This window comes from Stegostoma tigrinum, chromosome 27, assembly GCF_030684315.1.
Source record: "Stegostoma tigrinum isolate sSteTig4 chromosome 27, sSteTig4.hap1, whole genome shotgun sequence".
Lineage (NCBI taxonomy): Eukaryota > Metazoa > Chordata > Chondrichthyes > Orectolobiformes > Stegostomatidae > Stegostoma > Stegostoma tigrinum.
Genome location: NC_081380.1, coordinates 23558490 through 23570906, shown reverse-complemented (window position 1 = coordinate 23570906; position 12417 = coordinate 23558490). Strand labels below are relative to the sequence as shown.

Genomic DNA, 12417 nt, shown 5'->3' with positions numbered 1-12417 from the left:
ACTGTGACCTAAAGGTAACCTTACAAAGAAAACGTGTTACTTAAGTGAATGATGTAGCAAGCTAACTGATAAGATAATTGTTGCTTAGACTTGACTTGAGCATTTATGATCCACAGAAAAGGAGGCCAGGGACCAGAGGCAGGTTGTGGTTCAGAAGAAAAAAGTTATTCCAAAGGATTGTGCTGTATTTAGCAGCTTAAAAGTCGACAAAACTTTGAGTTTTCTTGTTAGAGTTCAGTAAGAAACCGCTGAAATCTGAGATACCTGCAGTGGCTGTGTCTTGGGGAGAGAATCTAATCAAAAAAAAGTAACAAAGATGACTAGAAAGAAACGCTTGCGATTTTCAGTTCAGTAAGAAATTTTAAAATGAAAATGGCCTTGTTACATCCCTAGATTCAACTGGTTATAAATATCGCTGGGGGAAAAATGGGATGAATCTTTCATTTTGCTGCTTGTGATCTTCACAAACTGTCTTTTATATAGCTTTGTTTTCTTTGTGAGAAGTACATTGACAGCCTCTTGAATACATTCAGTGACTGACCACTTTGGTAATCAAGTTGCGAGAATAAAACTTAAGATCTATCAAGGCATACTTCACACTGGAATCAAACCTGTCTTCATTACTACCATACTTATCAGCTGAGCGGCAGAAAACAAGAGCTTGTATTTATATAGCGCCTTTAATGTGGTAATGCATTTTAAGGTCCTCTAAGGCATTATAGAAAATGCTTGACACTCAGTGCCTCAAACCAGTTTTTGAGAGAGCTGACTAAATGCCTTGTCAGCGGAGATGTAGTAAGTAGTGTCTTCGAGGAAAATGTGCAAAAAAGAGAGGCAATTTTGACTTCGTTGCAGAAGTTGAACTCCCAGGTAAGTACGGATAGCTTAAGATCCTGAAGCACACTCAGCGTTTTAGATGTACGCTCCATAAGAGCCACAGTGATTGAAGAAGATGACTTGCTATCACATCACAGAAAATTAGAGATTTTCAATGAAAATAGCCAGCAATTTCCACATTTCATGAACAAATACTAAAAATAATCCTGTAGGAGATTCAAGATTGTGAATGATAAATGTATGGATAGATTTGAAATCAAGGCTGAGAATATTAATTTAAGAGTTTTAACTTAATGTTGTTCAGCAAACTAAGGTGGTGTGTGAAACTGGCCATGGTACAAATTGGGGACGTTAAAGTTCTAGATGACTTCAAGAGTGCAGAGATGCAAAGTGGGAGATGTGAGAGTAGTGAATTGGGATATTCAAGTTTGGAAGATACAAATGGAAGCAACAGTGATGATTGAGGGCAGGGTGATGGATGTCGTCGGAACAGAGTTTAGCATGGGTTTTGACAAGATTCCTCGTGCGAAACAGAGGGTGAAGTCCCATGGGATCTGTAGTGAATTGGTAAGATGGATACAGAACTGGCTTGGTCATAGAAGACATAGAAGAGTATTTTTCTGACTGGAAATCTGTGACCCCTGTTGTTTGTAATATATATAAATAATTTGGAGGAGAACACAGATGGTCTGATGATTAGGTTTGTAGATGTGCAAGGATTGAGAGGAGCTGCACATCGTGAAGAGGATAGCCAAATATGGCAGTGTTTGGATAGGCTGGAGACTTGGACGGAGAAACAGCAGATGTAATTTTATCTAGACAACTGCAAGGTGGTGCATTTTGGAAGATCTAATGCAGGAGGGAAGTATACAATAAATGGCGGAACCCTTAGAAGCATCAAGATACACAGTTTCCTGTAAGTGGCAATGCAAGTGCGTAAGGTGGTCAAGAAGGTGTATGGCATGCTTTTGCTTTCATCAGTTGGGGCACAGAGTATAAAAATGGGCACATCATGTTGTAGAATTCGAGGCCCTGTTTGGAATATTGTATAGAGTTCTGATCATCACACAACCAGAAGGATGTGGAGACTTGGGAGACGGTACAAAAGCAGTCTACCAGGATGTTGCCTGGTTTGGAAGATATTTGTTATGAGGAGAGATTGGACATTTGGTCTGTTTTCATTTGAACTTCGGAGGCTGAGGAGTGACCTGACTGAAGTGTACAGAATTGAGGAGCGTGGATAGTTGGCGTCTTACCCAGGGTAGAAATCTTAATTACTAGAGAACATAGGTTTAAGATAAAAGGGGAAACTGTAAAAGATGAGGCAAGTTTTTGTTTGCACGGAAGGTGGTAAGTACCTGGAATGTGCTGCCAAAGGAGGTGGTAGAGGCAGATACAATAGCAACATTTAAAAGGCATCTTGACAGATATTTGAACAGATGGGGAATAGAGGGATATTTATAGGAAAGGGAATTTTAGTTTAGAAAGGTGGCATGTCGACACAGGCTTGGTGGGACGAAGGACCTGTTCCTGCGCTGTACTTTTGTTTGTTCTAAAATAATTGAAAATTTCAGCACCAGATAAACTAAAGCAAGGATGGATTTGAAGTCGATGTCTTGGAGGTGGAAACAGTCTTGGTGATGGCATGAGTGTGTGATCAGATATTTATCTTAGGATTAGTATGACAGCAAAGTCACAAACATTCTAGGTTCAAATTGAGACAGCTGACTGAGAGAGGGAGGAAATGGACTTTAGGAAGGAGACTAAAGTCTGTCAGCTTGCTTTAGATGGCTGTCCTGAATCTATATTTTTTTGTAGCAAAACTGGTAGGGTGCCATGGAATGGGCAGCCAGTATACTTTGGAGCTTTCCCAGAGATAATCTGCATGGGGTATGGATGCATTGAAGAATCACCCCAAAAGAGCTCCGTGTTATTCTCACCACCACCATCACCACCACCAATTTGTCCCCTAACTCCCACTTCACTTCATACATGGAAGCTGTAGATGTCAGTTAAGCAGTGTGCCCATTTAGAAACATTGACTTTGTTGAGTCAGATTTGACTGTGTATAAAAACTGACATTGCTTTTGAGCAACCTACCTTTTAACTCCCCTACATGGCACAGTATGAATTCTGGCAGAAAATTGTCAAGGGGGGGAAAAGAGCATTTCCAATGAAAACAACAAAAGAATTAAATGTAAAAATATGCAAAGCTTTTCTTCATTTTCAATTGTTATCTATGCTTTTCCATCAGCACTTCCACATAGGGAATGTGCTGAATAACCAGAGCATCCTTGGTGCCCATCTTAAAATTGTGTCCACTTGAAGACATCTAGTTCAGCTAACTTGATATTGTTTGATCTTTTCCTCAGGAACTGCAGATGGGGATAGCTGATATTGTAAATCATATTTTGAAGAAGCATGACACCACTAAAGTAAGTCTTTGTATGTTGTGCATTTGTATTGATATGTATTTTGGACTTGCTAATTGGGTTTGGAATTTAAAACTACCAATAGTTAACTATAGATAACGAGGTGTAGAGCTGGATGAACACAGGTTGAGCAGAAAAGCTGACGTTTCGGGTCTGGACCCTTCTTCAGAAAATGTTAACTATAGCTGTCTGAATTATGAAATGGAAGTTCAGATTTAGCTGTTTAAACTGAGGTATTAAACCTTTATAATCTGGGAAATGGATACTGAACAAATTTGAGTACCTTGTATGTGATGACACTTTGATTCTTCAATTACTTGATCAAAGGAAATATGTAAACTTTATGGTTAAAGCAAAAGCAAGAAATCATACATTGGCTTATTGGAAATTTGATGGGCTCAGCTGCTGTGTGTTGTGATTTTGTCTCTCAGTCATTCTAGTGAAGTTAGTTTTAAGAATACGTGACATGGTACCAGCTGGATCAAATGCCTAGCTTTCCAAATACTTAAAATCAGAAAAATGAAATATGATTTCACTTAAGTTTTTCCTAAGTATTTCAACTGAAGTCCCAGTTAAAACTGTTTAGTTTAGTACACTTCAACTTTTGCTAATCAGCATGATTGTAATACCACAATTTATTATCACCCTGCCTTAGTAACATGTTGAAATCTCAAATTTTGAAGTACATGTTACCTGCTTTTAATGTATTTTGCCCAGTTTGAATTTTCTGTCTCTCCCTACCACATGTACATACTATGTGAAAAATTCCCAGAGGCATTTCATTCATTCATAACCATAGTTACAACCATAGAAACTGTAAAATCCCTATGGTGTGGAAACAGGCCCCTCGGCCCAACAAGTGGACACTGACCATCAAAGCATCCCACTCGGACCCATCTGCCTAATAACCTACCTAATCTACACACCCCGAACACTACGGGCAATTTAGCAAGGCCGATCCACCCAGCCTGCACATCTTTGGACTGTGGGAGGAAACCGGAGCACCCCAAGGAAACCCACGCAGTCCCTGGGAGAATGTGCAAACTACACACAGACTTCGCCTGAGGCTGGAATTGAACCCGTATTCCTGGTGCTTTGAGGCAGCAGTGCTAACCACTGAGCTGCTGTGTTGCCCCATGTCGCTCTTGGATTAGCAAAAAATTTATTTGTGAGTGTGTCCTCAAATGCTGTTGAAAGAAAGTACCTGGCAGTGTTTCTTGAAATCAGATTGAGATTAAGAACTCTAAATGTGATGAAACATGCTCCACATTGTCAGTGTAACATTGTTGTGTTTTCAGTGCCAGCGTGTTGCACTATTGTACTGCGCTCATCTGACTGGATGGCTGGTTCATGTCTTTGCTTGCAAACCAGATCATTTTTCACCTACAAACATCAACCTGCTGCATCATTATCAAGTTTGATGAACTTCTTCAAAACCCTGTCTTCGACCAACTTTCTAACGAGTTGTTGTGGGTCACTTCAAAATTGAGGTGAAACTGAGAGAAAAGACGACTCAATTTTTTTGGCTTTCTGTCCACAAACAATTCAATTCACCTCTCTTCCCTAGCAATAACAGTCTTTTTCTCTATCTTGAAAAGTGTATTTGCCTGAACGTATTTTATTTTCCTGTGATTCTTTCAGGCATGATTGTTATAGTTATGAAGTTAAACTGTTTGTTAGCTAAAAACGTTGAAAATACATATGAGAGGTTTTGAAGATTGAGAAGGATTATGACAGGGTGATTGCAAGCCATTGTTTTATTTCTCGGTGATATGCTGCTGAGAAGTATAAATTTAGGATAATTATGGAATTAGAAGTCAAATTATTTAAAGGATGTCTGTTTACAACTGGTTTTGTTTAAAATAATTATAAGATGAAGAAACACATTCATGCAAACCTGATGGCACAAATTACTTGTTCTGATTTACTCTTTAGAAGCTAAGCACGTATATGTTGGCTGCACAGCTGTATATTTGTTATCCAAATTTGTGTTCTGTGGTGACTGAGCTTTTGTTTTTCTTACTCAATGACAGATGGGACATTTAACACTAGAAGATTATCAGATATGGAGTGTAAAAAGTGCTCTGGCCAGTGAGTTTCTTAATCTCTTATTTCAGGTTAGTGTACTATGTGTTTACTATTATCATAATCTGGTTGTTTTACTTTTCTTTTTAGGTTCTTTTGAGTTATTTATTCCATTTACCCTTTTCGTTTTAGGTACTTGGTGTATAGGCCACTGTGGCACTGAAGTAATTAGGTGGTTAGGTTCAGTTATGATAGTTTTTAAACTCTGTGCTTCCACACTGTTCTGTTCTCGGCTCCCTTCAGACCACTGAGTTCCCAACTTTATTGCTTACTGCGGCATAGCAACATGGTCAGCCTGATATTTTGAAGTCAGACATTTAGCCTGGCATCACCATGCAGAAGTAGGGACTTCAGAGTTTCTGTTGTATTTGCTATCCACAGGTTCTGTATGGAAAATGTCAGTGCTAGGGTGAGGATGGGGCTGCCCTTTAGTATTGAAGAGTAGGAATATGTGTGAACGCTGCTGTAGATGAGGCACTGGAGGACAGACCACACTGGAGTGTGTGTAATGTTCCTCTCACCACTCCAAGCTCCAAGACAGTACCTCCAGGAAGGGAGAATGAAATTCCCCAACCAGAGCAGAGTATCTAACCTCAAGTGACTTGGCAGTACCTCCACCTACAAAGCAGGTTCAGTGATAAAGGACATAGCTGCTCAATTCAGATGTGACAGATTGTGGTAGAAGCATTAAGAAGGTAAAAATATACTCGACCATGATCATCTTTCAACAAGTTCACCTGTCCATCACAGTATAGGTAGGAATGACCATCATGAAGTCCCTTCTTGATAGAAGACATTTAACAGGCTAAGTTTTGAACAGAGCTAGCAACTCAAAACTAAGAACCTGAGAGGCACCTTGGGCCATCAACAGCAGCAGAATTGGTTTTAACCACAACGTGAAATATCCTGGACAGACACAAACAGTTACCATCATTAGTGGAATGACATAGACTCAGTAAAGAGTGCAGGAGGGCATGCCAGGAACAGCACCCAGGCATACCTAAACATGGCATGTCAAGCTGGTAAAACTACAATACAGAATACTTGTGTGCCAAACAAGTAGCAAATGATAGACGTGGTTCTGTGATTCCTTTAACTGATCAGATCCAAGCTCTGCATTCCTGCCAGCATCTAGTGGTTAATGGTGATGCACAATTAAACAGCTCACTGGAGGAGAAGGTTTCCATCCTCAATGTTTGGGGAGCCCTGCACATGTGTACAGAAGGTAAACTGAAGCATTTTCAAACATCTTAAGCCAGAATCATCAAATGGACTGACCTCCTTTGAACGTGACAAATGCTAATATATAGTCAATTTGATTCCCTCAATATGATAGAGAAATTGCTGGAAGCACTGGTTACTGCAAAGATTATGAGACCTGCTCATATTCCTGTAATAGAATTGGATACATGTGCTCCAGAATTTGCAACAACAATGGTATCTAACATAGAATGTGGAAAATTGTCCAAGTAGATCCTGCACACAAAAAGCTGAACCATATCTTACACCAAACATCAAAGTGAGGGAAGGGGTCATCAACAATGCTGTCAAGCAGCAGTTGCACAGCAATAACCTGTCTGCTGATACTGTTTGAGTTCTGCCAGCACTGCTCAACTCCTAAGCTCATTACATCTTTGGTTCAAACCTGAGCAAAAGAGCTAAAGCCCAGAGAAACAATGAGACTGCCCTAGACATCAAAACAACCATGTTTGACTGAGTATGGCATTAAGAGTCCCTGGCAATCAGCAGGAAGATTGGAGATGATTGTGGTTGTTGAAGTCTATCATCCCCACTCTAGAACATCTCTGCAGGAGTTCCTCAGGGAGTGACCTAGGTCCAGTCATTTATAACTCTTTCATCAGGGACCTTTCCTCCAGCGTATGGTCAGAAGTGAGGATGTTTGCGTACGATACTGCAGTGTGCATCATTAACCGCTCCTCCTGAAACCGAAGTAGCCTGTGTCCATATGCAGCACAACCCAGAGAACATTCAGACTCAAACTGATGTGGCAAGTGATATTCAGACTACACAAGTACCAGGCAACAGCCTTGCCCAATAAGACGGGTCAAGCTGTCATCCTCTGACATTCAGTGCTATTACTATTGTTGAATCCCCCAATATCAAAATACTGGGGTTGCCATTGACCAGAAACTGAACTGGAACAGCAGTGTAAAGATCATAGGCTGGAAATTTTGCAGCAGGTATCATTATTGCACTATGGGTGGCACAGTGGCTCCATGATTAGCACTGCTGCCTTACATGCCAACCTCAGGTGACTGTCTGCATGGAGCTTACACGTTGGCTGCCATGTCTGTGTGGGTTTCCCCTGCGTGTTCGAGTTTCCAATCACAGTCCGTAGATGTGCGTGTTAGATGGATTGGCTATACAGAATTACCCATAATGTCCAGGGGTGTGCTGTTAGGTGAATTAGCCACGGGAAATGTATGGTTGCAGGGATAGGGTAGGGGTGTTGGTCTGGGTGGAGTGCTCTTCAGATGTTTGATGTGGACTTGATGGGCTGAATGACCTGCTTACACACTGTAGGGATTTTATGATCGTCTGACTTCTCAAAAGTCTATTCACCATTTATTTGGCACAAGTCTGGATGGGATGGAAAACTCTGTTTGCCTGCGTGGATGCAGGTCCAACAATGTTGACACTGTTGAGAACAGAACAGCCTACTTGACTTGTACCTCATTCGCTACCTTCAAAATTCATTCCCTTCACCACTAGCAGACAGTGGCAGCAATGTGTACCAGCTAGAATAAGCAGTTCAGTAGTTGTCACAGGCTTCTTCGACAGCACCTTCCAAACCCATGACTTCTGCCACATTGAAGGACAAGGGCAACAGATGTGTTGGAGCACCGCCACGACCTCCAGGTTCCTTTCCAAACCATACACCATATGACCTTGGAACTCTACCATTGTTTCTTCACTGTCACTGGATCAAAATTTTGGAACTCCATTACTACCATTACTGTGATTGTACCGACATCCTGTAGCCTGCAGCGGTTCAAGATAGATCACCACCACTTTCTCGATGGGGATAACAATGCTGGGTTAAACTGCAGTGCTCACATCTGATCTACAAATTTTAAAAATGCAAAAGATATTCGTTCTTGAATTTCAAACTTTAATAGAAAAAAAGGCTTATTTTTCCCCAAGTGATGGATGTATATTAAGTCAATAAGTTAATAAAGTCAATGACCTGCATTGTGTATAAGATAATTTCTACTTTAGTGCTCATCGTTAAAACCATATCCCTGGCTAGCCAGCAGATTTTATCATATTTGCTGACTAAATACTAGGTTTTCAGAGTAACCAGTGATGACATTTTACCAAATTGAGTCACTGCTTACTGTTCCTTTTAAAATTTGCTTAAGATGTGTGACTAGTGATTTTGTTTTTAAAGAAAAATCTCCTGGATTTTGGGATGTGAAATTTGCACCACCAGAGACACACTGCTGAAACTTCGCCCTGACAAGGCCTGCAATACAGAGATTATGTTAGATCTAAACATACACATACATCATGCTTTAGCATTTTTTTAACAGATTTGGACATAAATGTGCAAGACGAGCTTCAAGTCATTGAAGGACAACTGAGATTGTATTTAATGAGGTTCAGAATCACTGTTTTAAACTGCCTGCTTTGCCAAAATCATCAATATGGTGTTGTAGAATATATTTGTATGATTGGTTCAGATAATAGTTCAGTTTGGGTATACATTGCTCAAGAACGTGGAAGCAAGAAGTTTGTATGTGAGAACTTTTTCATATATTTGTGCAAACACTGAACTAAAACAGCACAAGTATTTACATTAAAAACTTAAATTATAAAGTCGCATGTTACATGGCAGCAATTCAGTGGTTATAAAGCTGTTGAAATTGGCTTGTGGGCTTGTCTAAATTGCAAAAGCTTAGCTTAAATGAGTGAGTGTTTAACCTGACTGTTCAAAGGAGCAGACAAAGTAGCTCTTTCTGAAAAGGAGGGTGTGTGTTAGTGGTAATTGTCATCTTTCTTCCTGCAGATTTGCCACATAGTTCTTGGTCTAAGACCAGCTACGCCAGAAGAAGAAGGGCAAATTATCAGGTGCGTAACTTTTCTAGTTACGAATGGCTATAAAGCTACATTTATTTTGCTGTTCTAGTCTTGTATTTTATGAATGGAATGCTATGCTTGAAATTGTGTTTGAGTTATTTAGCAAATTAAGTAAACCTCATTTAATTGGAATTCTGCGTTTAGTGAAATTCATTCTTTTTGAAACAAAAATTCATATGAAGCACAATGACCACTGTGTCATCCTTTGTAACAGTTGATGCTTGCACATAATAGGAGTACTCTCTGTGGGACTGATAAACATGCATGATGCTATGTTTATCTCAGCTAAATGTTGTCTGTCATCATATGGCCTAGTCTCCTAATGCATCTAAATCTCCTTGCATCTAATTCGAAAAGTCAGAAGTCACTTGATGCCAGATTATAGTCCGACAGGTTTATTTGAAATGACGACAAGCTTTCAGTGCACTGCTCCTTTGTCAGATGACTTCTGACTTTGTCCACCCCAGTCCAACACCACTGTCTCCCCATCATGGCTACCATTTAATTGCACACTGTTCTGATCATTAATTAGGACATTTGTGGATAAATCCTGTGCCACAAGAACTACCATTATTTGTGTGCCTTCGGGCTGAATCCATATTTGCTTATTATAGCATTTTGTTGTTAAAGTTAGTGTGTCAGTTAATATTCATTGTCTTATGTTATGGTGTGTGATATTATTTGCTAATATCTGATACACCTTGTATAATATCTTAGTGGAGGTCCTAAATAGCAGGTTAAGTAACTTTGTGCTAATAAGTTTTGGGAACCCCTGCTTTTAATTGTGCTGTTATTAATTTGTACCTTGTATCTAGTGGATGGTTGGAAAGAGAAAGTAGACATGGCCTGCAACCTGGACATAACTGGTTTCTGATTTCAGTACAGTGGTGGCAACAGTGGAAGGAATATGTTAAATATGTGAGTAATTACAGCACTGTTTATCCTCTTTAAAAGTCAGACTAGAGAACATTGCATGTAGTGCTTTGTTAGGTACAAAATTATTTTTGGAACAAAGCAAGCGAGCTGGTCATTTTATTTGGACACTAAAGGTTAAAAACAGTTTATTTAGCTTCCGTTAATGTAAGGAATTCTGTTTATCTGCTTCCAACAGCCACACATGAGCAGTGGCTTTATTCTTTAAAAGTAAGATTTGTAGATAAGCATCACAACTGATCTCATACCCCAGACTACTCTGTATGATACCTAGGTAGCTGGGCATTTACAAATGTACCAGTCAGCAAAACACTTACACAGTTAATTGTCAAAGGAATTTGTGTTGAATATTATATTTCTATTGCATAATGTTCCCACCCTTGCTAGAATACCTCATGTTAGATGCATTACATTATCAATGCAAGTTTTGTAGATTTGTCCTTGTTTTTCCTGCTATGAAGGTAAATTCATTTGACTACTACTTATTTTTAAATTTTGCAGTTTTACCCCTTTGGTTGCATAACTAATTTGCTTGTGATAAGCAAATCCCAGTCAAATGAGACTACTCCAGTTTCATACTTTCATGATTTCATGTTATACTTATTTATGGTTTGATCATGAACAGGCAGACAGATGGATAAAAGAACTCATTTATTTTAATATTTAAAATATATGGAAAGCTGTTGTGCACCATATTGCATAGAATAGAAAATGTGGCGTAGATGCCTGACTAAATAGTATGCAAGTAAATAGATGGGATTCTTTTTCCATCTTAAATTATAAATCTAACGTTATGCCAGTTAGATAAATATAAATAACTTGAAGCAAATTAATAATTTAGTTTGGGAATACAGAGGGGATACAAGTTTTCACTGAAGCAAATGTTTTTGGGATTCATGTTTCCTAAAACATGAATCATCACCACAGGCCACATTTTGTTTAATTATGTTAAATGCTTATAAGCTGTCAGTCAAACATTTGCACAATAAAGCAGCTTTTCTCTGCTGATTGTATGTTATCTGTTTTACCCTAAATTTTTTTTGTATATTCGCTGCAACTTGCATAAGATAACTCAACTGTTGATATCTTGGTCAAACTGTCATAGTATTAAACTATTTTAAGAGATTCCTATAAGTTGGAGTAAAGAAAACCTTAATATGTTTCAAACAATGCTATTTTTCAATTATTATACTTTATTAATTTGAGTTCAGAAATTAAAATTCAACCAGTAAGTTGTACACATTAACTATTCTCTGTACTGTTGTTGTCACATAACCAAGGGAATGAGAAATTATAGAGACAATATGATAACACAGTTTATTTACAGAAGTCTAAGCTCGAACAACAATATGCAAACTTAAACATCTGAGCCCATGTTACCAAAATCTTCAACGTGAATATATTTAATGTTAATGTAATTGTTGAAATGGTATTTCAATTGAGGTTGGTTGGCTTGTTGAGCTCTTTTCTTGTTTCGCAGATGTCTCATTACCATGCTGGGTAACATCCTCAGTTCAGCCTTCGAAGAAGTGTCTGTGTTCTCCTGCCTGGTTTTTAAACTGAGGTTCATTGAGATGTATTGCCTCACTTCCAGTTTTCCTTCGTTGTGGAATGTATATGGGTCGAGTTCAATATGTTTATTAATAGCATGCTTCGTGGAGTGCCAGGCTTCTAGGAGTTCTTGTGCCTGTCTCTGCCTAGCTTGTACCAGGATTTTGGTGTTGTCCCAATCGAAATGTTAGACTTTGAAAGCTGTTTAAAATCCCTTTTTGGAGTGATATTTATGAAGGATAGGTTAGGACCTTGGGTTGTCCTGAACAATGTCAAAGTAGCCAACAAAAAACAAAATTCAAACTGCAGAACCAAAGTTCACCCTTGTTGGTCAATATTACACGAACTTGTGAAAGAGTCAAAAATCCTGTTTTGGAGTTTTGAATTCAAGATATCTGCAAAGAACAGTATTTATTTTAATCTCAAATAAATTATTGGTAAGGATCTTTGGCTTGTTTCAATGTGCATTCTCCATCTT

General features: G+C 38.9%; 1 protein-coding gene across 3 annotated transcripts in view; it reads left to right on the top strand.

Moving 5' to 3' along the window:
- usp32 (ubiquitin specific peptidase 32) overlaps nucleotides 1-12417 on the top strand; it is a 210533-nt gene that overhangs the window by 145333 nt on the left and 52783 nt on the right. For all 3 annotated transcript variants that reach the window (XM_048557263.2, XM_048557262.2, XM_048557261.2), the window contains exons 9-12: nucleotides 3210-3272; nucleotides 5303-5386; nucleotides 9385-9446; nucleotides 10271-10373. In XM_048557263.2, the coding sequence (XP_048413220.1) occupies nucleotides 3210-3272; nucleotides 5303-5386; nucleotides 9385-9446; nucleotides 10271-10373 (312 nt within the window). The remainder of the gene's footprint in view (nucleotides 1-3209; nucleotides 3273-5302; nucleotides 5387-9384; nucleotides 9447-10270; nucleotides 10374-12417) is intronic.